Raw genomic sequence first — 15,377 nt, 5'->3', positions numbered from 1 at the left:
CTTCCCCTGTTCCCCTTCTTCTGCTCTACTGGTTGTTCAGTAGTATTCATTCATTCATTCATTCATTCATTTATTTAAATTGGCTTTTTATAAATATACATAAAGGTGGAATTCAGTGTGGTATATTCATTTATGTACATAGCATAATTTGATCAATTTTATTCTGTAGTTCCTCCCTTTTCCTGTACCTCCTCTCTCTCCTTTAACCCCCTATCTCTACTCTACTGATCTCCCCTCTATTTTTGTAGGATCTATAAACTCCACACCCACCTTTTTTTTTTTTTTCCTCTGCCTCCTTCTGCATACAAAAGAAAACATTCAACCCTTGACTTTATGAGTCTGGCTGATTTCCCTTAGCAAGATGTTCCTTAGTTCCATCCTTTTGCCAGCAAATGCCATAATTTGATTCTTTTTTATGACTGAATAAAACTATTGTGTATATATACCAGATTTACTTTATCCATTCATCTGTTGAGGGCCACCTAGGCTGGTTCCCTAAGTTGGCTGTTGTGAATTGTGCTGCTATAAACACTGATGTTCCTGTATCACTATAGTATGCTGATTTTAGTTCTTTTGGATAAATACCAAGGAGTGGGATAACTGTGTCATCTGGTGGTTCTATTCCTGGTCTTTTGAGGGATATCAACATTGTGTTCCAAAGTGGTTGTACTAATCCTCCCCCTCTTTTTTGCTTGCTGAACTACTACTTGTCTTTTATTAACTAGTTCAATGGTTCCATTTCTGCCTAGTAGCGACAATATCAAGTAGGTACTATTATCATTCTGCTTTTATAGATGAGAAAAATTGAGACTCAGAGGTTAACTAATTTGTTAAAGGTCTGCTTATGAGTGAGGTGAGGTAGAGATTTAAAATAAACCAGCATGGCTCAGACTCCATTCTCTTAATCATTTTTCTCTTAATGCTTTCTAGATACCCAGTAAGTCCTGATTGTGTGAATAAAGGATTCACAGTGGTCATCTCTACACAAGGGATTTAAGGTCACGGGTTTTCCCTTTCATGGCAGTATTTACAGTGAGGTACAAAGCCAAAATATCTCCTACTATGTTCTTTTTTCACTGTTCTTGTAGGACTATTACAATAGGCCCAATACTGGTCTTTCATTGTGATGTTCTCATTGGAATCATCTTTCTGTGATACTTCTTGTTGAAGATCTTCCATTGACTCCCTAGTGCCTTTGGTAGTTCTTAATCCAAACTAGAGAATGAGTTATTCTTCTGTGTTCATTTGGTATGTTCTAGGAAACAACTCTTAAGTCACTTGCCTTGGGTCAGTTTCCCATTCTGGAACAGGTTACCATAGTGGGCCAGTAGAACACTGTAATCTGCCCAGTTTGCATCATGCACCCTGTCCTTTGACCAAGTGGGAGCAGGGTTGGGAGTGAAGCACCACAAAGACTTCAAGTCACTCCTAAAGTATCTAACTAGAAGGAAGAAGAAGGGTGGAGTCATGCACTCACTGGAGAGGCTAAAACCCTGCAGTGGCCTTCAGCTTCCCTTCTGCCTTTCTGTTATAGTTCACTCTGCTCAGCACTGAGACAGGGGAAGGTAACAGTGTTTCTGCCTGTAGGTACTTATCATCTGGTGGGGCAGCATCATGCAAGCAGGCAGCATGATATGATGAGCCCTCCATCCATTCCCTCCATTGGAGGGAATGCTAATGTTACTTTGGGTCCATAATTAAAAGTATAAAATGAACTTCTGTTTAATCACATTGTTACTTTTCCTCAGATGTCAAATTTATTTATTTTTAATATCTTTAGTTATAGATGGACAAAATACATTTATTTGCTTTTTTTTTTTTTTTAAAAACGTGGTGCCAAGGATTGAACCAAGTGCCTCACACATGCTAGGTAAGCGCTCTACCACTGAGCCACAACCCCAGCCCTCAGTTGTCAAATTTAGATCAGTCAAATCTTGCTTGACCACTTCCTGACAATGTGACCTAAGGGGCAGTTCTCTGAGTCTTAATTTTCTCAGCAACAAAATGGGATGGTAATAGGACTGTTGTGAAAATTACATAAGATGATGCATTTAAAATAGTTGGCATGATACTTGCACATGATAAGACTCAAAAAATTGTAACTAGCCAGGCACAGTGGAACACGCTTCTGATCTCAGCTACTTGGGATGCTAAGACAGGAGATACAAATTTGAGGCCAGTCTGGGCAATTTAGCAAGACCTGGTCCCGAAATTAAAACAATAAAAAGGACTTGGGGAGGTAGCTCTGGTAAAACAATTGCCTAGCAAGTGCTGCAAAAAAAAAAAAAGAAAGAAAAAAGTAACTAACAAAAGATGTTTGAATAGGCTAAATAAATACAAAAAATTTTTTTAATTTAAAAAAGAAAGCAAAATGTGAAGCTATCAGGCTCAGTGGTACATACCTGTAATCCCAGCAAATTGGGAAGCTGTGGCAGAAGGATCATGTTTCAGGCCATCCTGTACAGTTCAAGGAAAACTTGTCTGAAAATAAAATTAGTGAGGGCTGGGGATTTAGCTCAGCATGGTGCCCTGGGTACCAAAAAAAAAAAAAGATAATTCCAATCTTTTAAACATATACGATTTTGAAAAATAAGCACCCCTCCTCCTCCAAATTGAAATCCCTAACATTTTACAGTCTCAGCACTTTGATTCATAAGGTCATTGAGTCCACCCCTCAGGTCTTTTGTGGTAAGGAGTACTGTTGTCATTGAATTTGTGAGGATAGTGAGGCTCTGTTTTCTTACTTGCACTTGTTTTGATCCTCAGCATCCCATAAAAATAAATAAAATAAAGGTAATGTGTATGTCAACAACTAAAAAATAAAGGAAAGAAAGAAAGATGTATTTTCAAGTTAAAGACCAGCCTTGGTAACTTAGTGAGATGCCGTGTGAAAAAAATTAAAAGCATTGGGAATGTAACTCCATAGTAGATTGAGTCCCTGGGTTCAATCCCCACAGCAAACTCCCTACCCTGACACATAGAGTATTTCAATCTTGAACTAGGTTTGGCAATTTTACTGATTTTAAACATTTTATCCATTTGGACTTCCAAAAATGTTCCCATAATTTCCCCCTCCAATGGGGGGGGGGGTCCTGCAATCAGTCCCCTGCAGATATTGAGGCACAATTAACTATACTTTTTCTTTTCCTATCCATTTTCCTTGTACTTGAAATTGACACGGGGACTGGGGCTATAAGTCAGTGGGAAGTGGTTGCCTAGCACACATTGAAGCTCTGGGTTGGTGGATCCCCAACACTGCAAAAAAAAAAAAAAAAAAAAGAGTCCTGACAATCCCTGGGTTTAATCCCCAGTACAAAAAAAAAAAAAAAAAAAAAAAAAGAAAGAAAGAAAAGAAACGAACATGAGAAAGCTTTTAATTTGGGAAAGATGACAAAGTTCATGAGTTTTTTTTTTTTTTTTTTTTTTTTTTTTTTTTTTAAACAAATGGGATACATGTTGTTTCTCTGTTTGTACATGGCGTAAAGGCATACCATTTGTGTAATCATAAATTTACATAGAGCAATGTTGTTTGATTCATTCTGTTATTTTTTTCCCTTCCCCCCACCCCTCCCACCCCTCTTTACCCTCTATACAGTAGTTCCTTCCTCTATACTTGCCCCCCTCCCTAACCCTAACTCTAACCCTTCCCTCCCCCCCATTATGTGTCAACCTCCACTTATTAGCGATATCATTCGTCCTTTGGCTTTTTGAGATTGGCTTATCTCACTTAGCATGATATTCTCCAATTTCATCCATTTGCCTGCAAATGTCATAATTTTATCATTCTTTATGGCTGAGTAATATTCCATAGTATATATATACCACAGTTTCTTTATCCACTCATCAATTGAAGGGCATCTAGGTTGGTTCCACAGTCTGGCTATTGTGAATTGAGCAGCTATGAACATTGATGTGGCTGTATTTCTGTAGTATGCAGATTTTAAGTCCTTTGGGTATAGGCCAAGGAGTGGGATAGCTGGGTCAAATGGTGGTTCCATTCCAAGTTTTCTAAGGAATCTCCACACTGCTTTCCATAGCGGCTGCACTAATTTGCAGCCCCACCAGCAGTGTATGAGTGTACCTTTCTCCCCACATCCTCGCCAACACCTGTTGTTGCTCGTATTCTTGATAATCGCCATTCTAATTGGGGTGAGATGGAACCTTAGGGTGGTTTTGATTTGCATTTCTCTTATTACTAGAGATGTTGAACATTTTTCCATATGTTTGTTGATTGCTTGTAGATCTTCTTCTGTGAAGTGTCTATTCATTTCCTTAGCCCATTTGTTGACTGGACTGTTTGAATTCTTGGAGTAGAGTTTTTTGAGTTCTTTATAGATTCTGGAGATTAGTGCTCTATCTGAAGTATGATTGGCAAAGATATTCTCCCATTCTGTAGGCTCTTTCTTCGCATTGCTGATAGTTTCCTTTGCTGAGAGAAAGCTTTTTAGTTTGAATCTATCCCAGTGGTTGATTCTAGCTTTTATTTCTTGTGCTATGGGAGTCCTGTTAAGGAAGTCTGGTCCTAGACCAACAAGATGAAGATTTGGACCTACTTTTTCTTCTATAATCTGCAGGGTCTCTGGTCTGATTCCGAGGTCCTTAATCCATTTTGAGTTTAGTTTCGTGCATGGTGAGAGATATGGGTTTAGTTTCATTCTGTTGCATATGGATTTCCAATTCTCCCAGCACCATTTGTTGAAGAGGCTATCTTTTCTCCATTGCATATTTTTGGCCCCTTTGTCTAGTATGAGAAAATTGTATTTATTTGGGTTTGTGTCCGTGTCCTCTATTCTGTACCATTGATCTACCTTTCTATTTTGGTACCAATACCATGCCGTTTTTGTTACTATTGCTTTGTAGTAGAGTTGAAGATCTGGTATTGCAATACCCCCTGTTTCACTCTTCCTGCTAAGGATTGCTTTAGCTATTCTGGGTTTCTTATTCTTCCAGATGAATTTCATAATTGCCTGCTCTATTTCTGTAAGGTACGTCATTGGGATTTTAATTGGAATTGCATTGAATTTGTATAGCACTTTAGGTAGTATGGCCATTTTGACAATATTAATTCTTCCTATCCAAGAACATGGAAGATCTTTCCATCTTCTAAGGTGTTCTTTAATTTCTTTCTTTAGTGTTGTATAGTTCTCATTGTAGAGGTCTTTCACCTCTTTTGTGAGATTGATTCCCAAGTATTTTATTTTTTTCGAGGCTATTGTGAATGGGGTAGTTTTCCTAATTTCTCTTTCTGAAGATTCATCACTTATGTATAAAAATGCGTTGGATTTATGGGCATTGATCTTGTAACCTGCTACTTTACTGAAATCACTTATGACTTCTAAGAGTTTTCTGGTGGAATTTCCAGGTTCCTCTAAATATATAATCATGTCATCAGCGAACAGGGAAAAGTTCATGAGTTTGATAGTGGATATGTTGGTTTGAAGCTCTTGAGATATACAGGAGATGACAAGCTTGTCAGTTGGAAATTCTTGTCTGTGTATAAGAGGTGTAAAAGTTTAAGTCAGTGTTAGAAATTGTGGGTGTGCTTTCACTACTTCTATTCAACATTGTCCTTGAAACTCTTGCCAGAGCAATTAGACAGACAAAAGAAATTAAAGGGATACAAATAGGAAAAGAAGAACTCAAGACTATCACTATTTGCCAATGGAATGATTCTATGTTTAGAGGATCCAAATAATTCCACCAGAAATCCTCTAGAACTCATAAATGAATTCAGCAAAGTAGCAGGATATATTAAAAGGGATACGAATAGGAAAAGAAGAACTTGGACTCACTATTTGCCAATGGAATGATTCTATGTTTAGAAGATCCAAATATTTCCACCAGAAATCCTCTAGAACTCATAAATGAATTCAGCAAAGTAGCAGGATATATTATCAATACCCAAAAATCAAATGCATTTCTATATATAAGTGACGAATCTACTGCTAGAGAAATTAGGAAAACTACCCATTCACAATAGCCTCAACAAAAATAAAATACTTGGGAATCAATCTAACAAAAGAGGTGAAAGATCTCTATAATGAAAACTACAGAACACTAAAGAAAGAAATTGAAGACGACCTTAGAAGATGGAAAGATCTCTCATGCTCTTAGGTAGGCAAAATTAATATTGTCAAAATGGCCATACTACCAAAAGTGTTATGCAGATTCAATGCAATTCCTGTTAAAATCTAATGACATTCTTCATAAAAATAGAAAAAGCAATCATGAAATTAATTTGGAAGAATAAGAGACCCACAATAACCAAGGCAATCCTTAGCAAGAAGAGTGAAGCAGGAGGCATCACACTACCAGACCTTAAACTATACTACAGAGCAGTAGTAATAAAAACAGAATGATATTGGCACCAAAATAGATATGTAGGCCGAAGGTACAAAATAGAAGACACAGAGAAAAATCCACATAAATATGGTTATCTCATACTAGAAAAAGGTGCCAAAAATATACATTGGAGAAAAGATAGCCTGTTCAACAAACGGTGCTGCGAAAACTGGAAATCCATATGTAACAAAATGAAATTAAACCTCTATCTCTCACCTTGCACAAAAATCAACTCAAAGTGGATCAAAGACTTAGGCCCTAGAATAGGAACCCTGTGCCTAAGAGAATAAAATGTAGGCCCAAATCTTCATCAAGTTAGCTTAGGACCTGACTTCCTTGACAAGACTCCTGAAGTTTAAGAAGTAAAATTAAGAGTCAATAGATGGGATGGATTCCAATGAAATAGCTTCTTCTTAGCAAAGGAAACAATCAAAAATGTGAAGAGAGAGCCTACAGAATGGGAAAAAAATCTTTACCATTTTAATGGATGTGTAGAGGTTTATACTCTTATCAGTACCAATATTTCCTTAGTTTATTTTTCTAGGCAATTTTCATTTCCTTTTTTTGCTATTATATATTTTAGTGATTATGTTATGTACATACACACATATACATATGTGTTTTAGTCAGCTTTTTCACTGCTCTGACTAAAAGACCTGACAAGAACAATTTTAGAGGAGGAAAAGTTTATTTAGGGGCTCATGGTTTCAGAGGTCTCAGTCCATGCAGGCTGTCTCCATTCCTTGGAGCTCAAGGTGAGGCAGAACATTATAGCAGAAGAGTGTGACAGAGGGAAGCAACTCACATGATGATCAGGAAGAAGAAAGAGACTCCACTTGTCAGATACAAAATATATACCCCAAAGGCATGCCCCCAATGCCCACCTCCTCCACCACATCCTACCTGCCTTCAGTTACCATTTAGTTAATCCTGAAACAGGATTAATCCACAGATTGGGTTAAGGCTCTCATAAACCAATAATTTATCCTCTGAATCTTGCATTGTCTCACATGAGCTTTTGGGGGACACCTCACATCCAAACCATAACAACATAATGTGTAGTATGCATATATACCTATATATGTGTGGAATAATTATTAAATTATTGTTAAATATAGTCCGTACTTAAAGTTTTGACAGAGGCTACCTAATTGTCTCCTCAATTTTAAGATCACTCTGATGACTGTGAGGAATATAGTTGTGAAGCAAATTGGCAGTGGAAAAAAGGTTTGAAGGCTTCTGAAAGTCATCTAGGCAACAAGTGATGTACTTTAGGATAGTGGAGAATGGAGAAAAAGGATAGACTGATTCAGGAGAGAAGTGGGAAGAAGAGGAGGTAGAATTGTTAATGAAGTAGAGTAGTGAAAGAGAAAGTGTCAAGGATGACTCAGGTGACCAATGACATCAATTATTTCCTTTGTGAAGTGAAGCCTACTTGCCATAACCAGACCAGATTACTTTATAGATACTTTGTAACTCAGACATTTTGAGTGCGTGTGTGTGTGTGTGTGTGTGTGTGTGTGTGTGTGTGTGTGTTCCAAGTGTGATGGATTTTATTTTACTCTGATGCAAAACCAAAGATTTCACTATAGCACAGAGACCAATATATTAAAACATTATGAAAAAGTGGTGTGGTACATGCAGGATGTGACGTACAAACTGGAATGTCTGGTCATTCCCTTTAACATAACACTATACTGTCACTAAGGAACAAACTGAAATGTGGCACAAACATGACAACTTCCAGACATGCCTTCAAGAACCTCTCTTAGGATGGAATTGCAATCTCTAGACTTCAGGGTGGGGAGATTTACAATTCTTTGGAAGAATAAAATGTTCACTTGAAATTTCACAGAAGAATTTTAAGGCCAAAACATAGTGGGTTCATTTCTTTTCACTTCCAAGAACAAATCTGATAGTTTACTGAAAACCACATTAAGGGTTGGGGATATAGCTCAGTTGGTAGAGTGCCTCCCTCACATGTACAAGGCCCTGGGTTCAATCCCCAGCACCACAAAAACAAACAAACTAACAAAAAACACAAATCCCAACCGAACATTGTGCTCCCCTGCACTGAAGTTCTTCCATCGATTAAAGCTGTCAGGTTCAGTTTGCCTCCTGGTTGAAGGGTCTGAGTATAACCCAGCCCAATCAAGCTGGTATTGTTTACTTTAGCAGATAAAGAAATTCTACAATCCAGCTTATATTTAGCAGCAATGCCAAAATGGGTATTGTTGCTTCCAGCTGTCCATGCAAGGTTTATTGACATTTGAATCTTCTCATGAACTTTCTGGTAGATAGAACCTCCAAATTCAGTGCCATCATTCACATGAGTGTGCAGCTGGAAGTTTGCAGCCTTATAACCCAGGGTGAAATTATTCTGAGACAGTTTGGATTTAGCTGTGTCAAAACTCATCTGATAGCCAGCACGCCAACCTTCAAAAGCCAATACAGCCCAGCCATAGATGGTTGGTCCAGAAAAATCTGTATCAACATTACTGTCAACACTAAAACAATCCCATTTACAGGAGGCCTTCAATTTCCCTCTATACTTTCCTGTGTTTGGTATAGATATGATATCAAGAGTTGGTTTCAACCCTTCAGCCAACTTACTCTGCATATAGATTTCTGTCCCAAGAGTACTATCTGTGTTCCATTTTTGAGTGAATGTAAGTCCATAGTTACAGACCTTGTATTTGTATTTGCCCAGTGCTTTCCCTTTATCTGTATAAGCATGACTGGAAGTAGAAAATTCCACTCCTCTACAAGACTTGGTTCTCAGATCTATTTTGACCATGCCAAACCCATATCCCTTGTTAAAGACATCCTTGGCAGCCTTTCCTAGATCACAGTAAGTTGGTGTGTTATACATATCTCCAACCTAAGGACCTGTCTTGGCTCCGGCAGGGCAATGCTGAAGGTCTTCTTCAAACCCTCAGACCTTTTTTTAAATTTTAGAATCTATGACAGTACTTTTATTTATAGATTGAATGATGTTCATGTTGAATACTTGTCTTTTTTAATTATAGGGATATAATTTCATATGATTGACATTTGTAGAACAAACATTGGCACATCAAGTGTGTCACTAAACTATGTACATTTTATCTTACCTCTAGAATCCATTGGTTTTCCTCCTATCTGTATGCCACACATGTATCCTAAGCCCCAACCTTTTTGCATCAGCTGCAACCAGATTGATCTTTTCTCTGCAGTACTGAGGATTGAATCCAAGACCTTTTGCGTGCTAAACAAGCACTCTACCACCAAGCTACATCCCCACCCCTTTTTATTTTTGAAGCAGGGTCTTGCTACATTGCTCATGCTAACCTTGAATTTGTGATCCTCCAGCCTCATCCTCCTAAGTAGCTGGGATTTTGGTTGTATGCCACCATGCCTGATTCCAAAGTAATCTTTATAAAATCCAGTCTACAGGGACTCTGTTTGCTCCAGTTTCTTCATATTGTAATATAAGTGCTGTATCCAATGCTGATTCATTTATAGGGAACTTTCCCAGCTGGTTCTGCCCAATTCTGTCTTGTTTGGGATGTTCAAGTTTCCTACCCTCTTTTCTATAGTCTGCTGGCTGACCATTATAGTGGGGAGGCAGGGAGCCTATGGGTGGAGAATCAATGGAAGAAGACAGATATTCTATACTGGAGGAGTTTCTTGCCATTCCCTGGTTCTTGGTAGAGGGTTCACCCCCTCTCCCTTTCCCCAATTAAGACTTCTCACATTCAGCCTTGGTTGTCAGATTTTCCTTTTGAATTATCAGGCAGCATTTTTTTAACCCCTTTTGTTTATCTTTTCATCCTCTCATTCACTCAAGTTAATGCCTGAGGTCTTTCATATTTAATTACATTTTCCATTGCAATGTCAACATTTTTCTTTCAGTGCTTTTGAACTCATTTCACAGACACAGATAATGCCGTAGGAATTTTCAAAACAGTTGTTGTCTTCTGCATGATAAATTTAAATAGTGACTATAACCTTTTAACTTAATAGTGACAAACAGGTTTGCCATTTAAAAATTTTAAGTCCATGTATTATAAAATAAAACAAATTTCAACATATTAATTTCCTTTCAAGAAGATTGCATGTGGGCTGGAGTTGTAGCTCAGTGGTAGGATGCTTTGAGGCACTGGGTTCAATCAGCACCACATAAAAATAAATGAGGGCTGAGGTTGTGGCTCAGTGGTAGAGTGCTTGCCTTGCATGTGTGAGGCACTGGGTTCGATTCTCAGCACCACATATAAATAAATGAATAAAATAAAGGTCTGTCAACATTTAAAATAAAAAGAAATAAATGAATAAAGGTATTACATTCATCTACAACTAAAAAATATTTAAAAAAAGAGTGCATACATTCAACTTTGAATTCATTATAAAACATGACTTGACAATAGAATAAAATGAAATTTTATCATATTTGATATGAGGATCTATATTTACAAAGATTTTAAGAATTTTTTTAGAAAAATTTCAACCCTATTAAGAACTGTGAACTCCTAGATTGACCACTCATTAATACCACATTTGCTTTCACTCCTTAATATACACACATTGTATTACCAAGTTTTGAATTACATATTTGAAAAAATTGTCAAGTATACATAACAAAATTTAAAATTTTTACCTTTTTTTTTTTTTTTTTGGTACTAGGGATTGAACCCAGAGGTGCTTACACTGAGCCACATCCTGTCCTTTTTTTTAATTTTTTTAATTTTTTAATTTTTTATTTTTTTAGTCATAGATGGACACAATACCTTTATTTATTTTTTATGTGGTGCCTCACATGTGCTAGGCAAGCGCTTTACCCCTGAGCTACAACACTAGCCCTCCAGTCCTTTTTATTTATTTTTAAATTTTGAGCTAAAGTCTCACTAAATTTGCTTAGGGCTTTGCTAAGTTGCTGAGGCTGGCATTGAACTTGTGATTGTCTCGCCCTCCCAAGTTGCTAGGATTACAGGTGTTTGTCACCATGCCTAGCTCATCTTCACTGTTTTTTAATTATGCAATTGACTGGCATTAATGTTGTGCAACCATCATCACCATGTATCTGTAGAATTATTTTCATGTTGTATACTGAAGCTCTGTACCCATTAAATAGCTCTCCATTCCCTTCTTTCCCTTTCCTCTGGTAAGAACTACTCTATTTTCTGTCTCTGATTTTGACTTTTGTAGGTACCTGATATAAGTGGAATCCCAACAGTGTTTCTTTTTGTGCCTGGCTTATTTGACTTAGTGTAATGTCCTCAAGGTTCATCCATGTTGTAGCATGTATCAGAATTTCCTGCTTTTTATAGGCTGACTGGTATTCCATTGTGTCTATATGCTACATTTTTATTTATCTGTTCATCCGTTTTGCCGTTTTTTGACTGATGTTGCTGTAAACATAGATGTACAAATATCTCTTGGTTGGAGATCTTGCTTTCACTTTCACTTTCTTTTTTCTTTTCTTTTTCTTTCTTTTTTTTTGGTGGTTTTGCTATGTTTCCCAAGCTGGTCTCAAATTCCTAGACTCAAGAGGTCCTGTGTCTCAGCCTTCCAAGTGCTCGACATCCATTCCTGGCTAAAGTTAACGTTGCACATTCTATCTTTGTTCTAATGAACAGGGGTTTTTTATTTGTCTGTCTTTGTTTTTTGTGCTGGGGGGTTGAACCCAGGATCTTGTGCATACTTAGGCAAGTGCTGTACCATTAAGCTACATCCTCAACCCCTCCCTTCCTCCTTTTTTTTGGTACTGGGAATTGAACTCAGGGGCACTTAACTACTGAGCCACATCCCCAGTCCTTTTTTTGTATTTTATTTAGAGACAGTGTCTCACTAAGTTGCTTAGGGCCTGAGTTACTGTTTTCTATAATAACTGTACTACTTTATATTCCCCCCAACAGAATTGTTTGAATTTTTCCACATTCTTGCTAATACTTGTTAGCAACCTCTTTTTTCTTTTATGATAGTAGTTATCCTAATAATAGGTGTAAAGTGGCATTTCATTGTAGTTAGAATTTGCATATTTCCCTAATGATCAGTGATGTTGAACATCTTCTGTGTTTCTTGGCTGTTTATCTTCTTTGGAGAAATATTGGTCCAAATCCTTTTCCCACTGTTTTAATTGTTTTTATTAAATTTTTAAAATTTATTTTCAGTGCATTATAATGATATATAATAGTAGAGTTCATTTTGACATATTCATAAATACATATAAGACAGTTTTCTGTGTTTCAATTCCCAATATATACTCTTTCCCTCCCCTACTGTTTGTGGTTTTTTTTATTGTTGAGTTGTGGGCTTTTTGTTTCTCTAGATATTTCAGATTTGATTTGATTTGCAAATAATTTTCTTCCATTCCATTGCTTGCCTTTTCACTTTGTTGATTATGTTCATAAATGAACAAAAGTTTTAAATTTTGATATAGTTCAATGTATCTCTTTTTTTATTGTTGCATATCCTTTTGGTGTTGTCTCTAAAAAGTCTTTGCTAAATTAGATGTCCTAAGGATTTTTCTCATTTTTTTTCTAAAAGTTTTATAATTTTAGTTCTTAAGTTTATATTTTTGGTCCATTTTCAGGTTTTTTGTTTGTTCGTTTTTTCCTTTTCTTTTCTTTTTTGGTACTGGGACTTGTATCCAGAGGGCACTTAACCACTGAGCCACATCCCCAACCCTTTTAAAATATTTTATTTAGAGACAGTGTCTCATTAAGTTGCATAGGGCCTCACTACATTGCCTTAGCTGACTTTGAGCCTCCTGCTTCAGCCTTCTGAGCCACTGGGATTACAGGGGTGCACCTGGCTTGAGTTAATTTTTAAAAAAATATTGTCTGAGGTAAGGGTCCAACCTCAGTTTTTTGCATGAGGAGATTGAGTTTTCCTAGCACTGTTTTTGTAAAGACTGTCTTCCCCATTGAATGGTCTTCGCAATTTTATGAAGTTGGTTTTTAATATATGGTCATTATTATGTTAAGGGAGTTCCTTTGTATTCTGAGTTTATTATTTCATTCATTCATTTGTATTTGTCTGTACTGGGAATTGAATCCAGGGTCTCTCTACCACTGAGCTACCACCCCAGCCCTTTTTTGAGACAGGGTCTCTCAAAGTTTCCAAGGCTGCCCTCGAACTTGCAATCCTCCTGGCAGCCTCCTGAGTTGCTAAGATTACAGGTGTGCACCATGCCCAGCAGTGTATATACATTTATATATTTTTTTAAATAAAAATAGGCAGAAGGATCACAAGTTTGAAGCCAGCCTGGGTAACTTAGTGAGATTCTCTCAAAAAAAAAAAAAAAAAAAAAAGGAGCTCAGGATGTAGCTGAGTGGTAGAGCATTTGCCTAGCACATACAAAGCCCTGAATTTGATCCCAGTAACACAAAAATAAAACTTAAAAATTTTTAAAAAGGCTTATGCAAATGATATAGTTTAGCAGTAAGAATTTAGGTAACTACCAAACATAATGTGATAGGTGAAAAGTAGAAAAAAAAAAAAAAACTGAGAAAGTTTTTTTTCCCATCATAAAGATATATGGTATACTATTTTTATGATTAATATATTGACCATGGGCAGAAGAAAACCTATCCATATTTAGGAAAAGTATAACTTAATGCTCAGTTTATTTTCAATTTAGTGTAATGCTGATTAAATTACTTTAAAATGGAATTTGCAGTGGTTGGAGTTGTAGCTTAGTGGTAGAGCGCTTGCCTAACACATGTAAGGCACTAGGTTCCATCCTTAGTACCACATAAAAATAAATAACTAAAAGGTATTGAGTCCATGTACACCTAAAAAAGATTTTAAAAATTTAAAATGAAATTTACATTATATCTATAAAGAACTCAAAAAACTTTACACCAAGAATACAAATAACCCAGTCAACAAATGGGCTAAGGACATGAACAGACACTTCACAGAAGAAGATCTGTAAGCAATCAACAGATATATGAAAAAATGCTCAACATCTCTAGTAATAAGAGAAATGCAAATCAAAACTACCCTAAGATTCCATCTCACCCCAATTAGAATGGCAATTATCAAAAATACAAGCAACAGATTTTTGCCTGCCGCTTGCCTGTCCATTGTCTACTTTTCACCTACGCATCAGCCCACTGCCCGAGGTTCACCTCTCAACTGTCCAACAGCAGTCAGCAGATTGACCACAGACTGCTAGTGGAGCACCAGCTGCCTGCTGTTGCCTGGAACTTCAAATCCACTGACTGCTCCCCGCCACTAGGACCCCAGAACCGACTGATTGCACCCTGCCTTCAGGATCCCACAACCAGACCAACCACACCCCATCTCCAGGACCTCCAGCTGTCCATGCCCACACCCCGAGCTGCAGCTCCCCATTCGCCAACACATTTGGAAGCCAGAGGGGCCATCTTGGATAATCCTGGAAGCTATATCTCTCATCTTTAGGTGGGGCAAATCCCATGCTGAGATGCCTGCTGCAGACTGGAAGCTCACTGTAAGGTACCTCTCATACATCAGTCTCCTGAAGACTGGGAAGTTTGAATACTATCTGACTGTTATAGTATAGATTTTCCTTTTTCTCCTTATTGAAAAGATTTAAGTTTTTATTTCTTTACTTTTCTCACTCTTTTCCTTTTGTTTATCGCTTCCCTCAGAGTCTCTTTCTCCCTTTTCCCATGCTAACAACAGACTTCTTTTGATTACACTCTCACTCTTTTTATGATCTAGAACTTCTATATATTCTTTTCTTATCCCATTAACAGCGACATCCTACACCTCTCCGCATCCTCTTTGTCCTCCATTAGAAACTGTAGACCTTATTACAAGTCTATTTGTTATACTGAAGATAATAATTGAACTCATTCTCTTTATTATGACAATATTGTTAATGTCCTCATAGGGGCTGTTTGGTCTAGGGTTGCATACTGACTGAACTGGGCACTGCTAATATTGATCTCCCCCTTAAAGAAAAGGTTTTGGAAACTTATAGGGTCACTGTAAGCCTATAGGGGGGAAACTGCAATACCCCAGATCTGTACTGCTAGTGGGGAAGATACATGAACAACATGAAA

The 15,377-nt window shown here is 37.2% G+C and overlaps 2 protein-coding genes across 3 annotated transcripts in view; one reads left to right on the top strand and one right to left on the bottom strand.

The window, feature by feature from the left end:
• PRKAR2A (protein kinase cAMP-dependent type II regulatory subunit alpha) overlaps positions 1-15,377 on the top strand; it is an 89,606-nt gene that overhangs the window by 10,371 nt on the left and 63,858 nt on the right. The window lies entirely within an intron of this gene.
• On the bottom strand, positions 7,867-9,226 carry LOC306670740 (non-selective voltage-gated ion channel VDAC3-like). The gene is given in 2 exon segments (XM_079155694.1): positions 7,867-8,425; positions 8,428-9,226. Coding segments are annotated over 2 exon segments (894 nt in total). The 5' UTR covers positions 9,215-9,226; the 3' UTR covers positions 7,867-8,318.

The sequence above is a fragment of the Sciurus vulgaris genome, assembly GCF_902686455.1.
Source record: "Sciurus vulgaris genome assembly, chromosome: 10".
NCBI classification, from domain to species: domain Eukaryota; kingdom Metazoa; phylum Chordata; class Mammalia; order Rodentia; family Sciuridae; genus Sciurus; species Sciurus vulgaris.
This window is presented reverse-complemented; position numbering and strand designations above follow the sequence as displayed.